Source organism: Aspergillus tubingensis, assembly GCF_013340325.1.
Source record: "Aspergillus tubingensis WU-2223L DNA, scaffold_9, whole genome shotgun sequence".
In the NCBI taxonomy this organism is placed as follows: domain Eukaryota; kingdom Fungi; phylum Ascomycota; class Eurotiomycetes; order Eurotiales; family Aspergillaceae; genus Aspergillus; species Aspergillus tubingensis.
In genome coordinates this window covers 1,669,030-1,680,792 of record NW_023336283.1, presented here as the reverse complement: position 1 = coordinate 1,680,792, position 11,763 = coordinate 1,669,030, and the positions used below count along the sequence as shown (strand labels likewise).

General features: G+C 51.1%; 4 protein-coding genes across 4 annotated transcripts; 2 read left to right on the top strand and 2 right to left on the bottom strand.

The window, feature by feature from the left end:
• Positions 1–48: 48 nt before the first annotated feature.
• On the top strand, positions 49–1,021 carry AtWU_08628 (snoRNA-binding rRNA-processing protein IMP4; the record flags this gene model as incomplete). The annotated part of the gene is made up of 2 exons (XM_035503736.1): positions 49–54; positions 134–1,021. The coding sequence occupies 2 exons, from the start codon at positions 49–51 to the stop codon at positions 1,019–1,021; spliced, it is 894 nt and encodes a 297-aa protein (XP_035359629.1).
• A 295-nt stretch (positions 1,022–1,316) lies between these two features.
• Positions 1,317–2,720, bottom strand: AtWU_08627 (BRCT domain protein; the record flags this gene model as incomplete). Its single annotated transcript, XM_035503735.1, has 5 exons — positions 1,317–1,823; positions 1,925–2,028; positions 2,090–2,155; positions 2,282–2,479; positions 2,546–2,720. The coding sequence occupies 5 exons, from the start codon at positions 2,718–2,720 to the stop codon at positions 1,317–1,319; spliced, it is 1,050 nt and encodes a 349-aa protein (XP_035359628.1).
• Positions 2,721–3,153: 433 nt separating this feature from the next.
• AtWU_08626 (bifunctional anthranilate synthase/indole-3-glycerol-phosphate synthase) lies at positions 3,154–5,466 on the bottom strand (the record flags this gene model as incomplete). The annotated part of the gene is made up of 1 exon (XM_035503734.1): positions 3,154–5,466. One exon carries the CDS (start codon positions 5,464–5,466, stop codon positions 3,154–3,156), a length of 2,313 nt encoding a protein of 770 aa, XP_035359627.1.
• Positions 5,467–5,937: 471 nt separating this feature from the next.
• Positions 5,938–11,571, top strand: AtWU_08625 (nucleoporin; the record flags this gene model as incomplete). The annotated part of the gene is made up of 4 exons (XM_035503733.1): positions 5,938–6,005; positions 6,071–7,007; positions 7,062–10,160; positions 10,216–11,571. The coding sequence occupies 4 exons, from the start codon at positions 5,938–5,940 to the stop codon at positions 11,569–11,571; spliced, it is 5,460 nt and encodes a 1,819-aa protein (XP_035359626.1).
• Between the last annotated feature and the right edge of the window lie 192 nt (positions 11,572–11,763).

Sequence of the window (11,763 nt, the reverse complement as noted above, 5' to 3'; positions counted from 1 at the left end):
AGACCCCATTCTGATCTACTCAATCATTCTTCATTATATACACACACGATGTTGGTATGTCGCTGCTTGGAATTTTAAAAATAGCTATCCTCCGTGGTTCCAGACCTCTTATCGCTAACTACTGATTCTTCAGCGTCGTCAAGCCCGTGAGCGTCGCGATTATCTGTACCGGAGAGCTCTCACTCTCCGCGATGCCTCCATTGCTGAAAAGCGAGCCCAGCTGAAGGCGTCGCTGGCCTCCGGAAAACCCCTCGACCCCTCCATCGCTGAAGACAAATCGCTGCGCGAAGATTTCAAGTACGATGAATCCATCACCCCGGATAACCAGAACAAGGATGGCGACGTCGATCTCGATGATGAATATGCCCTCACCTCCGGCATCGCCGACCCCCGTCCTATCGTGACAACCTCTCGCTCCCCTTCTGTCCGTCTGGGCACATTCGCTAAGGAGGTCCGTCTGCTTCTTCCAACCTCCATTCGCTTGAACCGTGGTAACCTCGTTCTTCCGGACTTGGTTTCAAGCGCAACCGCCGCCGCGCTGACCGACATGATTCTCGTGCACGAACACCGTGGTACGCCCACTGCGATGACGATCTCCCACCTTCCCCATGGGCCGACCGCTAGCTTCTCCCTGCATAACGTTGTTCTCCGTGCGGATATCCCCAATGCTGCTCGCGGAACTGTGTCGGAGAGCTACCCTCACCTCATCTTCGAAGGTTTCAAGACCAAGTTGGGTCTTCGTGTGGTTCAGATTCTGAAGCATCTGTTCCCCCCGCGTGAGACCGGCAAGGTTGGAAACCGTGTCGTCAGCTTCGTGAACAAGGAAGACAACATTGAGGTCCGTCATCACGTGTTCGTCAAGACCGGATATCGGGATGTTGAGCTGGCGGAAGTTGGTCCTCGTATGACCATGCGACTGTTCGAGATCCGCGGTGGAACCTTGGAGAAAGGTTCTAGTGGTGATGTTGAATGGGCTCTTACCCAGTACACCAGGACGAGCAAGAAGAAGGATTATCTGTGAGCCAGTTTTAGTCTTGAGGACACCTGTGGCTTTCAGTTGGCTGTGTATAATCATTTACGAAGGCAAAAAGAAAAGTCTTGATTCGGCGCATGAGGTGTTCAGGAAGGAGCTCAAAGGGGCGGCATTTACATTTGGCATATCTGATCGCTATTGTATACCCATCTGAAAGAAATTTTTCCATTACTTCTCTCCTTTCTACCTAGAAATCATGTAGCCGTTGAAGTATGATCGCAGTGGTAACAGAGGTAACAGATTGAAAATCTAGTATACGGCCGAATAAATTGAAGGTTCAGCCTCAGTATCGATTAGGGCTAGCCGACCGGATATATTTATCTCGCGGACAGCTCAGAATCTCTATGTCCGGACCAGTCAAATCGTATACGATTATCGGCTCGTCACTGCCCGGCCTCTCGCCATTCCCATCCTGTGCCGACTTGTGCTCAATGCCCTGCAATGATGCATCTTGATAATCTTGCTTAACAGTCACCATGTCATCGCCGTCGGGTGCATCAACTCCCCGAAGGAAATTTGACAACAGTCCAGCCCGATCCTCGTAGTAGAACCAATGCTGGTGAGGAGGCAGTAACTTGCCAACAGTATCTCTCTTACCCTCTGGTAAGACATCATCCAGCCGCTCTTCCCACTCCTTACCTGTTTTGTTCTTGAAAGTCTCCTTGAACGCCGTCACCGCGAAGTCACGATCTGCTTTCAGCGGTGTCAGGAGTTGGCTCTGCTGCTTGCCAATACGGCTGTACTCGAGATGTGTAGCGTAGACATGAGGTTCTTTATTAGACTCGTATACCTACATACAGTTTCTCAATCAGCCCTTCTCCTGATACATATACCTCATCTGCCTGGAGAGATATAAACGATCGCGACTCCACAGCATTATGACTAACTCACCCTGACCACATGTCTCTCCTTACAGCTTTTGCCCTGCATCAACCGGACAAGCGTAGCATTGTACGTCACCCTCGCTTCTTCATCCGTATAGATGTGATACCTCGCTACATCACCAGCCTGAATCAGCCTTCGTAATACGCAGGAGCAAGATAGACGATAACATACAAACCGCAGTCCCGGCCTTCACGCCCTTTCTCTTCCTACCAAAAGGATCCTGATTCTTCAGATTACCTAGTAGCATCATATCAGTCACCAAAAACTTATATCATCTAGTCAAGTCCGTTCGACTTCACCTCGTCGGTTGGACTCCACCCCAACAATCAACAACTTGCCCCAAGAGCTAAAGAGCAAACGTACCTTTTCTCCTAGGCCTTTCTTTCTCCCTCTTCCTTATTTTCTCTTTCTCGTTTCCTCTCTTCTTTTTCTCGCTTTTGAGTATATTCGCAAGAAGATACTCCGTCTCAGGCTTCGGTCTCCGATTCTTAGATAAAAGAGAGTCTTCCAGCCAGTCATAGGAGACTATTTTTATAGTTCGTAGTCGTTTAGCTTCCCGAACTATCATTCGGTTTCGCTGTCAGAAATACATGCATGACTTGAATCCAATAAGTTGAAAGTACCTACCTGCTTCAACATTATCCTTGAACGCTTCTTTGGTGGTGATTAAATGAGTGATGTCTGTGCTGATATCCTTGGAATATTGGCCTCCGTTGGCCCGTATCCACTGGGGTATTTTGTCCGAATTTCCATCGAATTTGCCAAATGAGGCGGCATGTATGTTTTTGAAGGTCTTGCCCATTCTGAAGGGAATATGGAGAGGTGGTATTCCGGTGGAGTCTGATGTAACCGCTGAGGCAGAGTCTCTTCAGCTGACTGTATCAAGGGTGCGTTGAGTGAATATAAGGGATCTTAAAGGTATATAGTAAGTAGAAAGCTCGGGGAAGAATATGATAAGTAGTACTACTATTACGATACTATTCGATCATGGCCGAATGAACGAACACTAAGAAGAGAAAAATGAGGTTTATCTTGTCACTGAATAGTGAGGCTACTGTAAGCTGGCAAGAGTGTAGGATATCTGAAGTGGCCGTGTCATTGCTTGGCATCATGGCTATGGTAGATCCGAAAGGTATCAACAAAGTGAAAGGTAATAAAACTCAAAGAAAATCAAATGAAAAGACCAATGATGCCTGGTAATCCCATGATTGGGGATATATAGAGACGATCCCAAGCTAGAGTCCCCTCACGGCCTGCACAAATGCGCGAATTTTGTTAAGATCCTGAGCGCCGTCTGACTCTACGCCAGAACTGACATCTACGCCAACGACCTTGCGGCCAGATTCGCCAAGCTTCTGGACAATGCCAGCAACATTGGTAGGATCTAAACCACCCGCCAAAATAACGCGCAAACCACAGTCCTTATCGAGGACATTCTGAACGCGGGACTGGTCCAGCAACTCACCAGTTCCCCCAACGCCAGAATCCAGTAACGGTAGGGAGTGGTAAGCCCTGCGGGCGATCGCAGGCTCGTCAAGTCCAAACTTGCGGATGACAGGCACTGGGATCAACTTGGCCCATTCAAGCGGCTCAGATCCGTGAAGTTGCACGACATCAAGTCCCAATTTTTGTTGCTGACTCAATATATAATCAAGGGGCTGGTTCTGAAAGACGCCCACGAGAAGCGCCCGGCTAGGATGACGCAAAATTTTGGCTGAGTGATCAAAGTACTCCACAGATGTCGCAGCGGGAGGTTCTTGAGATGTGTGAAGAGCTTGACTAGCAGGTTTCGGGGTGGACCTGACCACTTGGGATATGCGGAGCGCCACGTCATCGGGGACGCATCGCGTTCGCCCTTGCACCATGATGATTCCAATTAGGTCTGCTCCAGCCTCGATCGCTGCTCGTGCAGCTTCTTCAGATCGAGTACCGCAGATCTTTACCAACGGCGATCTCCGGGACTCGCTGGAAACGGTTTGTGAGCTGCCTCCAAGAAGCTCAGCAATGAAAGCAGCCGTGTCTGCTGCCCGCATCAGGGCTTCTCCTACTAGAATAGCTTTGACACCCTCCTTCTTGTAAGCCTCCACATCCTTCGGCCCGGAGATCCCACTGAGAGCACACACGATGGTGCTGCTGGGCACCTGATCCATGAGCCGGCTAGTAGTGCCGAGATCAACCTCGAAGCTTGTGAGGTCCCTGTTGTTGACACCAATAACCTCGGCTCCAAGGTCGACCGCAATCTTCATCTCTTCGGGTGTGTTCACTTCAACCAAAGGCTCCATGCCAAGGCTACGGGAGTAGTGATACAACCGAGTGAGGAGTTCAACACTAAGCATCTTCACAATGAGCAAAACGGTGTCGGCACCGGCCAAACGGGCCTCTAGGATCTGGTATTCGTCAAAAACGAATTCCTTCCGCAGAATGGCAGGCCTGTTCGTCATGCCCTCCAGACTTTGGCGAACGGCACGCAAGTCGTCAATGCTGCCTTTGAACCATTCAGGCTCTGTGAGCACAGAGATGACACTGGCACCGGCCTTCGCGTATTGCCTGGCCTGAGCAGGCGCGCATGCATTTTCGGCTATCATACCCTTAGAGGGAGAAGCACGCTTGATCTCTGCCATAAGGGACAGTGGGTAGGGCGATTGTCTAAGACGAGCCGGAAATGGGATCTGGGGAGGGGCCAGATTAAGGTCATAGGCAGCCTGGAGGTCGGCTGGCCGTTGCGAGGGAATAGTCTTTTGCACGGCGACAGCGGCTCTCCGATGGTCGTAGATCCTTTCGAGGATGGACAACTTCTTGTCCGTTTTCGGGGGAGGGTTTGAGGGAACGGTGGCCTTGGTAGTGCTGCTCTGCTCACCAAAATGTTTCCCGTTTCCTTCCCAGGTGCCTGCAGTAAGTTTGAGGAAGTTGCGGAACATGATACGGCCGTACTCAGTGAGGATACTTTCGGGGTGGAACTGAACCCCCTCCACGGCCAACTTCTTGTGTCTCACGCCCATTATGACATCTTTGTTACTGTCGTCCGCCAACTGAACGGAAGAGGACACCTCCAGACAGTCGGGGATTGTCGCATGTGTACCAGCTAGAGAGTGATAGCGAGTGACGGCGAGCGAGCCAGGTAGTCCTTCATAGGCGCCCTTGCCGTCATGTTTAAGCGGGGATGTCTTGCCATGAAGAATCTCGCCGGTGACATCAACTTTTCCACCAAAGCAAGTAATAATACATTGCTGACCCATGCATACACCGAAGATGGGAATCTTGCCGCTGAAATATTGAATGGCTGCACTGCTGATACCAGCGTCAGTCTCGGGGTGACCGGGACCGGGACTGATGACCAGCTGTGTGGGCTTTTTGGCGATCAGTTCCTCCAAAGTGATCTGGTCATTACGAAACACATTGACTGTAGCACCCTCGAGAACTAAGTACTGGTAGACGTTCCAAGTAAACGAGTCGTAGTTATCAATCAAGATAACATTCGATGCGGTGCTCAGTTGGGCGGCCTTGGTGGGATGGTGGGGGGAATGATCGACGAGTCCGGAGTCCGCCATGACGAAAATCTGCGCAGGACAGGATCTTCAATTAGATGAAATCGAAGAGCAATGCGATAAGGAAAAAGCAGCCAGGGCAAGGCGCATAGAGACACACTCACCTTTTTGAAGTTGAACTGTCAACTGCCGGAGTAAAGTGAGGGCGGAGCAAACATCGACGGTGGCTGCGGCCTGACTCAGATCCTCGGTGGATCGTGTCGCCTTCCGGATTGGGGTTGGTAAGCAAACGGCGCAAAACTTCAGCTCACCGCCTTGGGCTAAACCCAGATAGGCAGTCATTGTTGACCTCCAGCCAAACCCGCTCCTGGAATAATATTCTTGGGTTCCCGCCTTTGAGCTTGTGAGCTCTCTGCTTAACACTCTCAACTTGCCTGCCCTTTTGCTCCGGGTCTCTGTCGCTTTGGACCCTCGCGAGCAGCACATCCTTTTCGCATCCCATCGAGCATCTAGAATGATATAATTGTCTCGCCAATGGCTCCCGTCCCGGAAGCCTATTTCCCGTCCCTGGACAAGTGCTTCTCCGGGGACGTCCAGCTTCTGTATGGGCTTTACATTCGTCTGTTCCCAATTGACGAGCATTCACTGATTATCTATGCGATCTTAGGTCCTGGAAGAGAGCCTTCCTTCACATATGCAAGATCGATAGCAACGTCGAAGATGTGGAAAGACTCCATGCCTTCCTATCGCATCCCGACAGCGTCCAAATCCTCTCGAATTGCCTCACCGGTTTTCCTTCTCCTTCCACCAAATCAAAATCCGACTTTGAATCTAAGACAGCCGCAATCAATGTTGAGACAAATGCGCAATCTTCGTATGATTTGAAGGAGATCAAAGCAGATGCTCTGTGGTTGAGCGAGAAGGCGGGTATTGATGAAATCAGCGCGCTCCGATTAACAGTATTAGAATGGCAAACCCGACCTGCCACGCGCCTTCTCAACCGTTTTGCCGACGAGGAAACAACTAGCTTGCAAAGCGCGGCGGGAGGTGACAATCTTCGTGTGTCTCTCGCAGGACCTGCCCTGGCCGAAATTTTCAATCAGAAAGCAGCCCATGTTGACGAGGCTTCCGATTTTTCTTCTGAAACTAGCCGCCGCCTGCGGCTGCGCAGCTTATATCTATCGGAGAGAAGCCATGTCGTCAAAGTGGCATGCAAGCTGCTTGCGTTGTATCTCAGAGATAACCAAGAGCCGGCTTCCCAGCGTTCTTCGGACCTTCCCTCTCAGCAGCTGTCCAAGCTAGGTGACACAGTATTCAATGGAAAGTCCAAGGGTGAAGGCTGGCGCACGTTCAACAAGAGCTGCGTCGAAGCTGTGCGGAGTCGGCTGTCTTCGTTGGACAGCGGTGGTGGCTGGCTAGGCGCCACCGAGAGTAGCCAAGAAATCGAAGAATTATGGGCCACTATCCTTGTTGAGGAGGTAGTACATATTACACAGATGTTGTTCCTGCAACTCCAGGCGTCTAGAGAAATTCCTGGTGCGGAGCTTCTGCTTTCTTGGCTTCGTCTGATGGTTGACTACAATTTCCTAGAGCCGCTCCGAGTCGTGAGTGCTGCCTTATCATGTTTACCGCATGATCTTGTTGCTAACTACAAGAAGCCATGTCAGAATCCTCTGGAGCTGTTGGTCCCACTTCAAGGCTTCGTCTCTTTGACAACACTAGCTTTTCTGAAGCTGTCATTGTCGGTCCCATCGATCATCAACAATTCCTCACACAAAGGCCCGTCGGCTGAGGCACCTTACTACCTCTCAAAGGAAGAGATTGGCCAGATAAACGAGCTCTTCTTGACAGCTGGTGTAGAATCTAAAATTGCTAATCCAGCTGCGTTTTCCTGGGGACTGATAATGCATACTATGAGGGAGCTTGCACTCAGCGACAGAGAAAGCCGAGAGTTGGAGCAATTCCACAGTGCAGTGGATTCTTTCCAATCGAATACACCTCATTCGAATCCATCCAAAGCCTCGGAGATCACTTTGTATGAAGAGTTGCTCGAGAACGCACGTACTCCGACCTGCACAGCGGATGAGGCGATAACTCTTCTAAGCTCAGATGCAATGAAGGATATGGTGTTTGAAACCGTCCTTGTTCTGGCTACGAAAGTTGGAGCTACCTCAGCAGTCACTGACATTCTAACAAGCCAATGGATTCAGCTCGTGCTTCTAGATTTCATCCGGACCACCGTGGTGTACCTAGACTATTCCCCCGAGATCGTTGGGTCCACTCTGGCAGTTCTCCAGGGCTCACCGGTAGAATCGCAGTGGTTTCACGGTGCCCCGTTAAACCCCATCAGCGACCCTCGTTCGGTTTTCGTTAAGGATGATGCTCTGATGGACAACATTTTCCGCATAGCGCGTTCTCGCTTCCCCTATGAAACAGTGCCTTTCCTGCAGCTGTGCCGTGCATTGGTCAGCAAAGATCTGGTGAATGAGGAAGGCCTTCCAGTTATACTTGGAGAGTTGGAGAACATGGATTCCTTTACGCAGGTCGTACCCCACGGATTCCAAGGCTACGAAACGATTCGCGAGGATGAGAACGCAAATTTCGTCACCCTTGTTCAGTCACTTCCCATGGTCGGCACATCTCCCCGAAGGCAGCTTACTGATCAGGAAACCAGTAACGCCCTGGTTGTTACGGGCTCTTCGCAGATACCGTCTTCAGCAATTGGTCAGGTCGTCTCCGAGTCAAGGCCTGCGGTGGTCATGTGGCACCATCAGTATTCCTGCCTGAGCTATCTCGGCAGCTGGCTAGAGGAATGGAATGAAAATGGAGGCTTTTCAGCAGGTTATGGAGAAAATTCCGTGGCCGATTCGATAGGTCTTTTGGCCGATCTTCTCTTTGCAGCAAAGGACTCGCAAGTGCAAAGCGGCGATGGCTCAAGTGCTAAGAGAATCTTGGAAATCGCGAGCGATGGGCTATCCCGCCAAAGCGACATTATCTCGCTTGTTTTCGAGATTTTTGAGCGCAATCTACCCAACATCGGACCCAGAACAGGATCTGATATTGTGATGGAGACTACAATTGCCTGTCTGCGATTCATTTGCGTCCTCATCGACGTTCTGCCAGGCAGAGTGTGGCCCCTACTTTCCCGCAGCAGCTTGCTGGGCTCTGATGGTAAGGGTGGCATCCTGACTGCGATTATCTCAGCTACAGAAGTGACATCGGGAGACTATCCCTTCTTGCTGGGCTGTGTTCGTCTGTTCCAAGCAGTTGTTGACGACGCTGCTTCTCGGGCCGTGTTAAGAAGGAGCCCCAACGGTCCCAATGGGAAGGCCATTCTTCCTTCCGATTTCACCGCGGGCGTTCCCTCGCATATGCTGAGAGGAACTCTTCTGAACTTTGTACGGGTGATGGTGGAAGTTTACAACAGCAATGGCAATTGGAGGTTCAATGTGCCGGAACAGAAGCTTGAAATTAGCACGAAACTCGCAACAGTGTTTGAGAGGATACTCTACTACGCTTATGGTACGAACGAAATTACCAAGCTGGACACCAAGATCACGGGCGTCTTTTCTTCGTCAGCAACCTATCTTCTCAGTGTCTTACGGCCGCAGTCGGCCGCGGATTTACCCTTCAATTCCATCCTTCGCCTTATTGTCGATGGCCTTCAGACACCGTCGACGCTGTATCTCCGCTACATGATTTTTGTGCAAAGACAGGTGTTAGCGACCTTGGACCTCTCGATCAGGCTGCTACAGGCGGCTCAGCTCCTTGAACAGCCACTATCCTTGCTGGAGGACCAACTGTTCAAGGCTACACCCGCTCTGATCAAACTGTATGCTTTGGATGATGCCTATCGGCTCCCGGTGGCTTCACTGCTCAATGTTCTCATAACAGGCGCAGCTTTGGACCCGGCAAATGAGCCGCCGTCCTTGGTCGGTCACCTGGGAGCGGAATCCGCATGTCTTTTCCTCGACGTCCTTTCACAGTTTGACAAGCCGCTCAGCGATTCCAACCTGCGCTTGAGTATATGGCACTTGCTAACAACTCTTGTCAGCAAGCGCCAACAGTGGCTGGCCGTCTACATCCTTACGGGCACCTCACCACGCCAGTCGCTGAGGAAAACTGACACAGACAAGGGAGCAGCAATGAGGGGTACCCCGTTCCTGAAGATAGCACTTGATATGCTGTCTCATATTGAGCAGCTTGACCTTCAACTGGCTGTCGCGCTGCTGGAATTTGTCTCCCATGCTCAGGAAAACTGGCCATGGGCAACACCAGAATTGAAGAAACATTCCCTTTTCTTCACCAGCCTGGTGAATTACGTCTCGAAACTGAAAATATCGTCCCTGACTATCAAGGAACAGATCTCTGCTACCCGTATCGCAGCTGTCGTGGCAGATATCTGCGCCGTGTATCTGCACTCAGCCAAGGAGATGCAGGACCGAGGCTTTTACAAGACTTTAATTCCGCTCGTGTCTTGGTATTCCAAGGATGCGGTTGATGTGTCCGGTTATAATGCCTCGCTGCATGCCAATCTGAAGAAGAATTTCGAGATGAGGTATCCCGGGTGCAAGCTCGTAGACTTCAAGCGGACACCTTTGCAGTCTCGCTACCTCGGCCAAGACTATTACTACGACATCCAACTCGGCAAAAAGCTCCTTTCTTATGATTTCGCGTGGACTGGAAGTCGCAACCAGGGATTCGCCGAAGAATTCCAGCGGGCCAATCTGAACCTGTCTTTGGTCGAGGCGCAAGTGGTAAGTACTGACCGAATCAATAAACGAAACTATTCTAATTGTTGGGATTGCGCAGAGCCTTCTTCATAGTTGGAAATTCTTCGCCGTCGAACACTGTGCGGACTTCATGGCGGACCGTGAGGTTCAGAAGTCGATGGCCGTTGTTGTGCAAAGTTGCCTGGAAGCCAACACCCGAGGCGTCCCGCAGGAAGCGATCTTTGAGAGGATACAACAAACCCGGGTAGAATTCGCCCAAGCTCTCCTCCAGCGACTGGTTGCGATTGGAGCCAAGGGTGCCGAAGTCTTTGGTCTCCTCAAGATCGTATGGGATGCTCTACGCACGCGCCGCGCCACCTACGAGGACGCATTGATCAACGATGACACGGAATATTACCGATCCCTTCTTAATGTCCTCTTCCTCGCTCTCCAATTCCATCTGGATTCACCCTCTCGAACAGCACCTGAAACAATTACCAAGAAACCAGAGGTATCATCTGACCTGGGAATTATCGTTGAGATTGTGAAGGTGGTTGTGGCGCAAGGGTTCAAGGCTTTGACAACCTACCTACATGATCAACCAGACAAGTGCACGCCAAAAGATTTCGCCATCCTGATCGCAATTCTGCAGAGCTCACTCCAAGTAAAGCACGTCGACCGCCTCTTTGAGCACATAGTCTACCATGTGGCCGACAATGACACCGCGAGACTGGCGACATCATTGTTCTCGTGGGCTGATCAGCTAGCTGTGGCCGGCGATCCGGTATACGGCGACCTCAGCATGTCACTCCTGGTTAAGATGTCTACGATTCCTATGCTGGCGGAACATTTGGCGGTTGAGGTGGTTCTGTCTCGGCTCTCCACCTGCCGCCTCACGAACATCCTGCGCGATTCGAAAGGGTTTGGGCCTTTTGACCCTGTGCCCCGCCTGTATTCCATCTGGACCGGTGGCATCCTTCCTCTGTGCCTGAACCTTCTCTACCATGTCGTTCGCACTGCGCCCGAGGTAGCGGCATTCCTCAACCAGTTCGAAGGCCAGCTCAAACGTGCTGCTGACTCTTTTGCTGCCGGTCGCACGACAGCGTCGGCCTCCCGAATCAGTCTGAGCATGGTTTCCGAGGCGTACTCACTGGCGCTTATCTCATACATCCTGACCCGATTCCGGGAAGCTGGAGCCAGCCTTGGCATTGATGCGCAGTCGATCCAGGAGCTCAAGTGGGACAAAGCTCAAGTGAAGGAGGATATTGAAGAACTTCTGGAACGGAAACAGAATCTTCGGGCGCGGATCGTTGCGACGAGTGAAAAGGAGCTGGAGTTGTCGCGCCAGAAGCCGGTCGATGCAGCATCGGGAGCACAAAGTCGGCTGGAGGAGAAGATTGTGAGTGAGCTCAAGGCAACGTTGGCGTGCCTGGGAGGGGATGGTGACGAGGCATAATGACAATTTTAAGTGACAATGGGTGTTCATAGCTGTTTTTATAGGGTGTGCGGGGGATGGTTTAATCGATTTTCTATTTTTCTTCTTGGTTCTCCCTCTCTTTTCGTATAGTGATGATGCCCCATCACTTCCAAATCCTCTTCCTTGTTTTCAGTCAGCATCATCTAGCCAGCATGCATCAATCTAGGTACA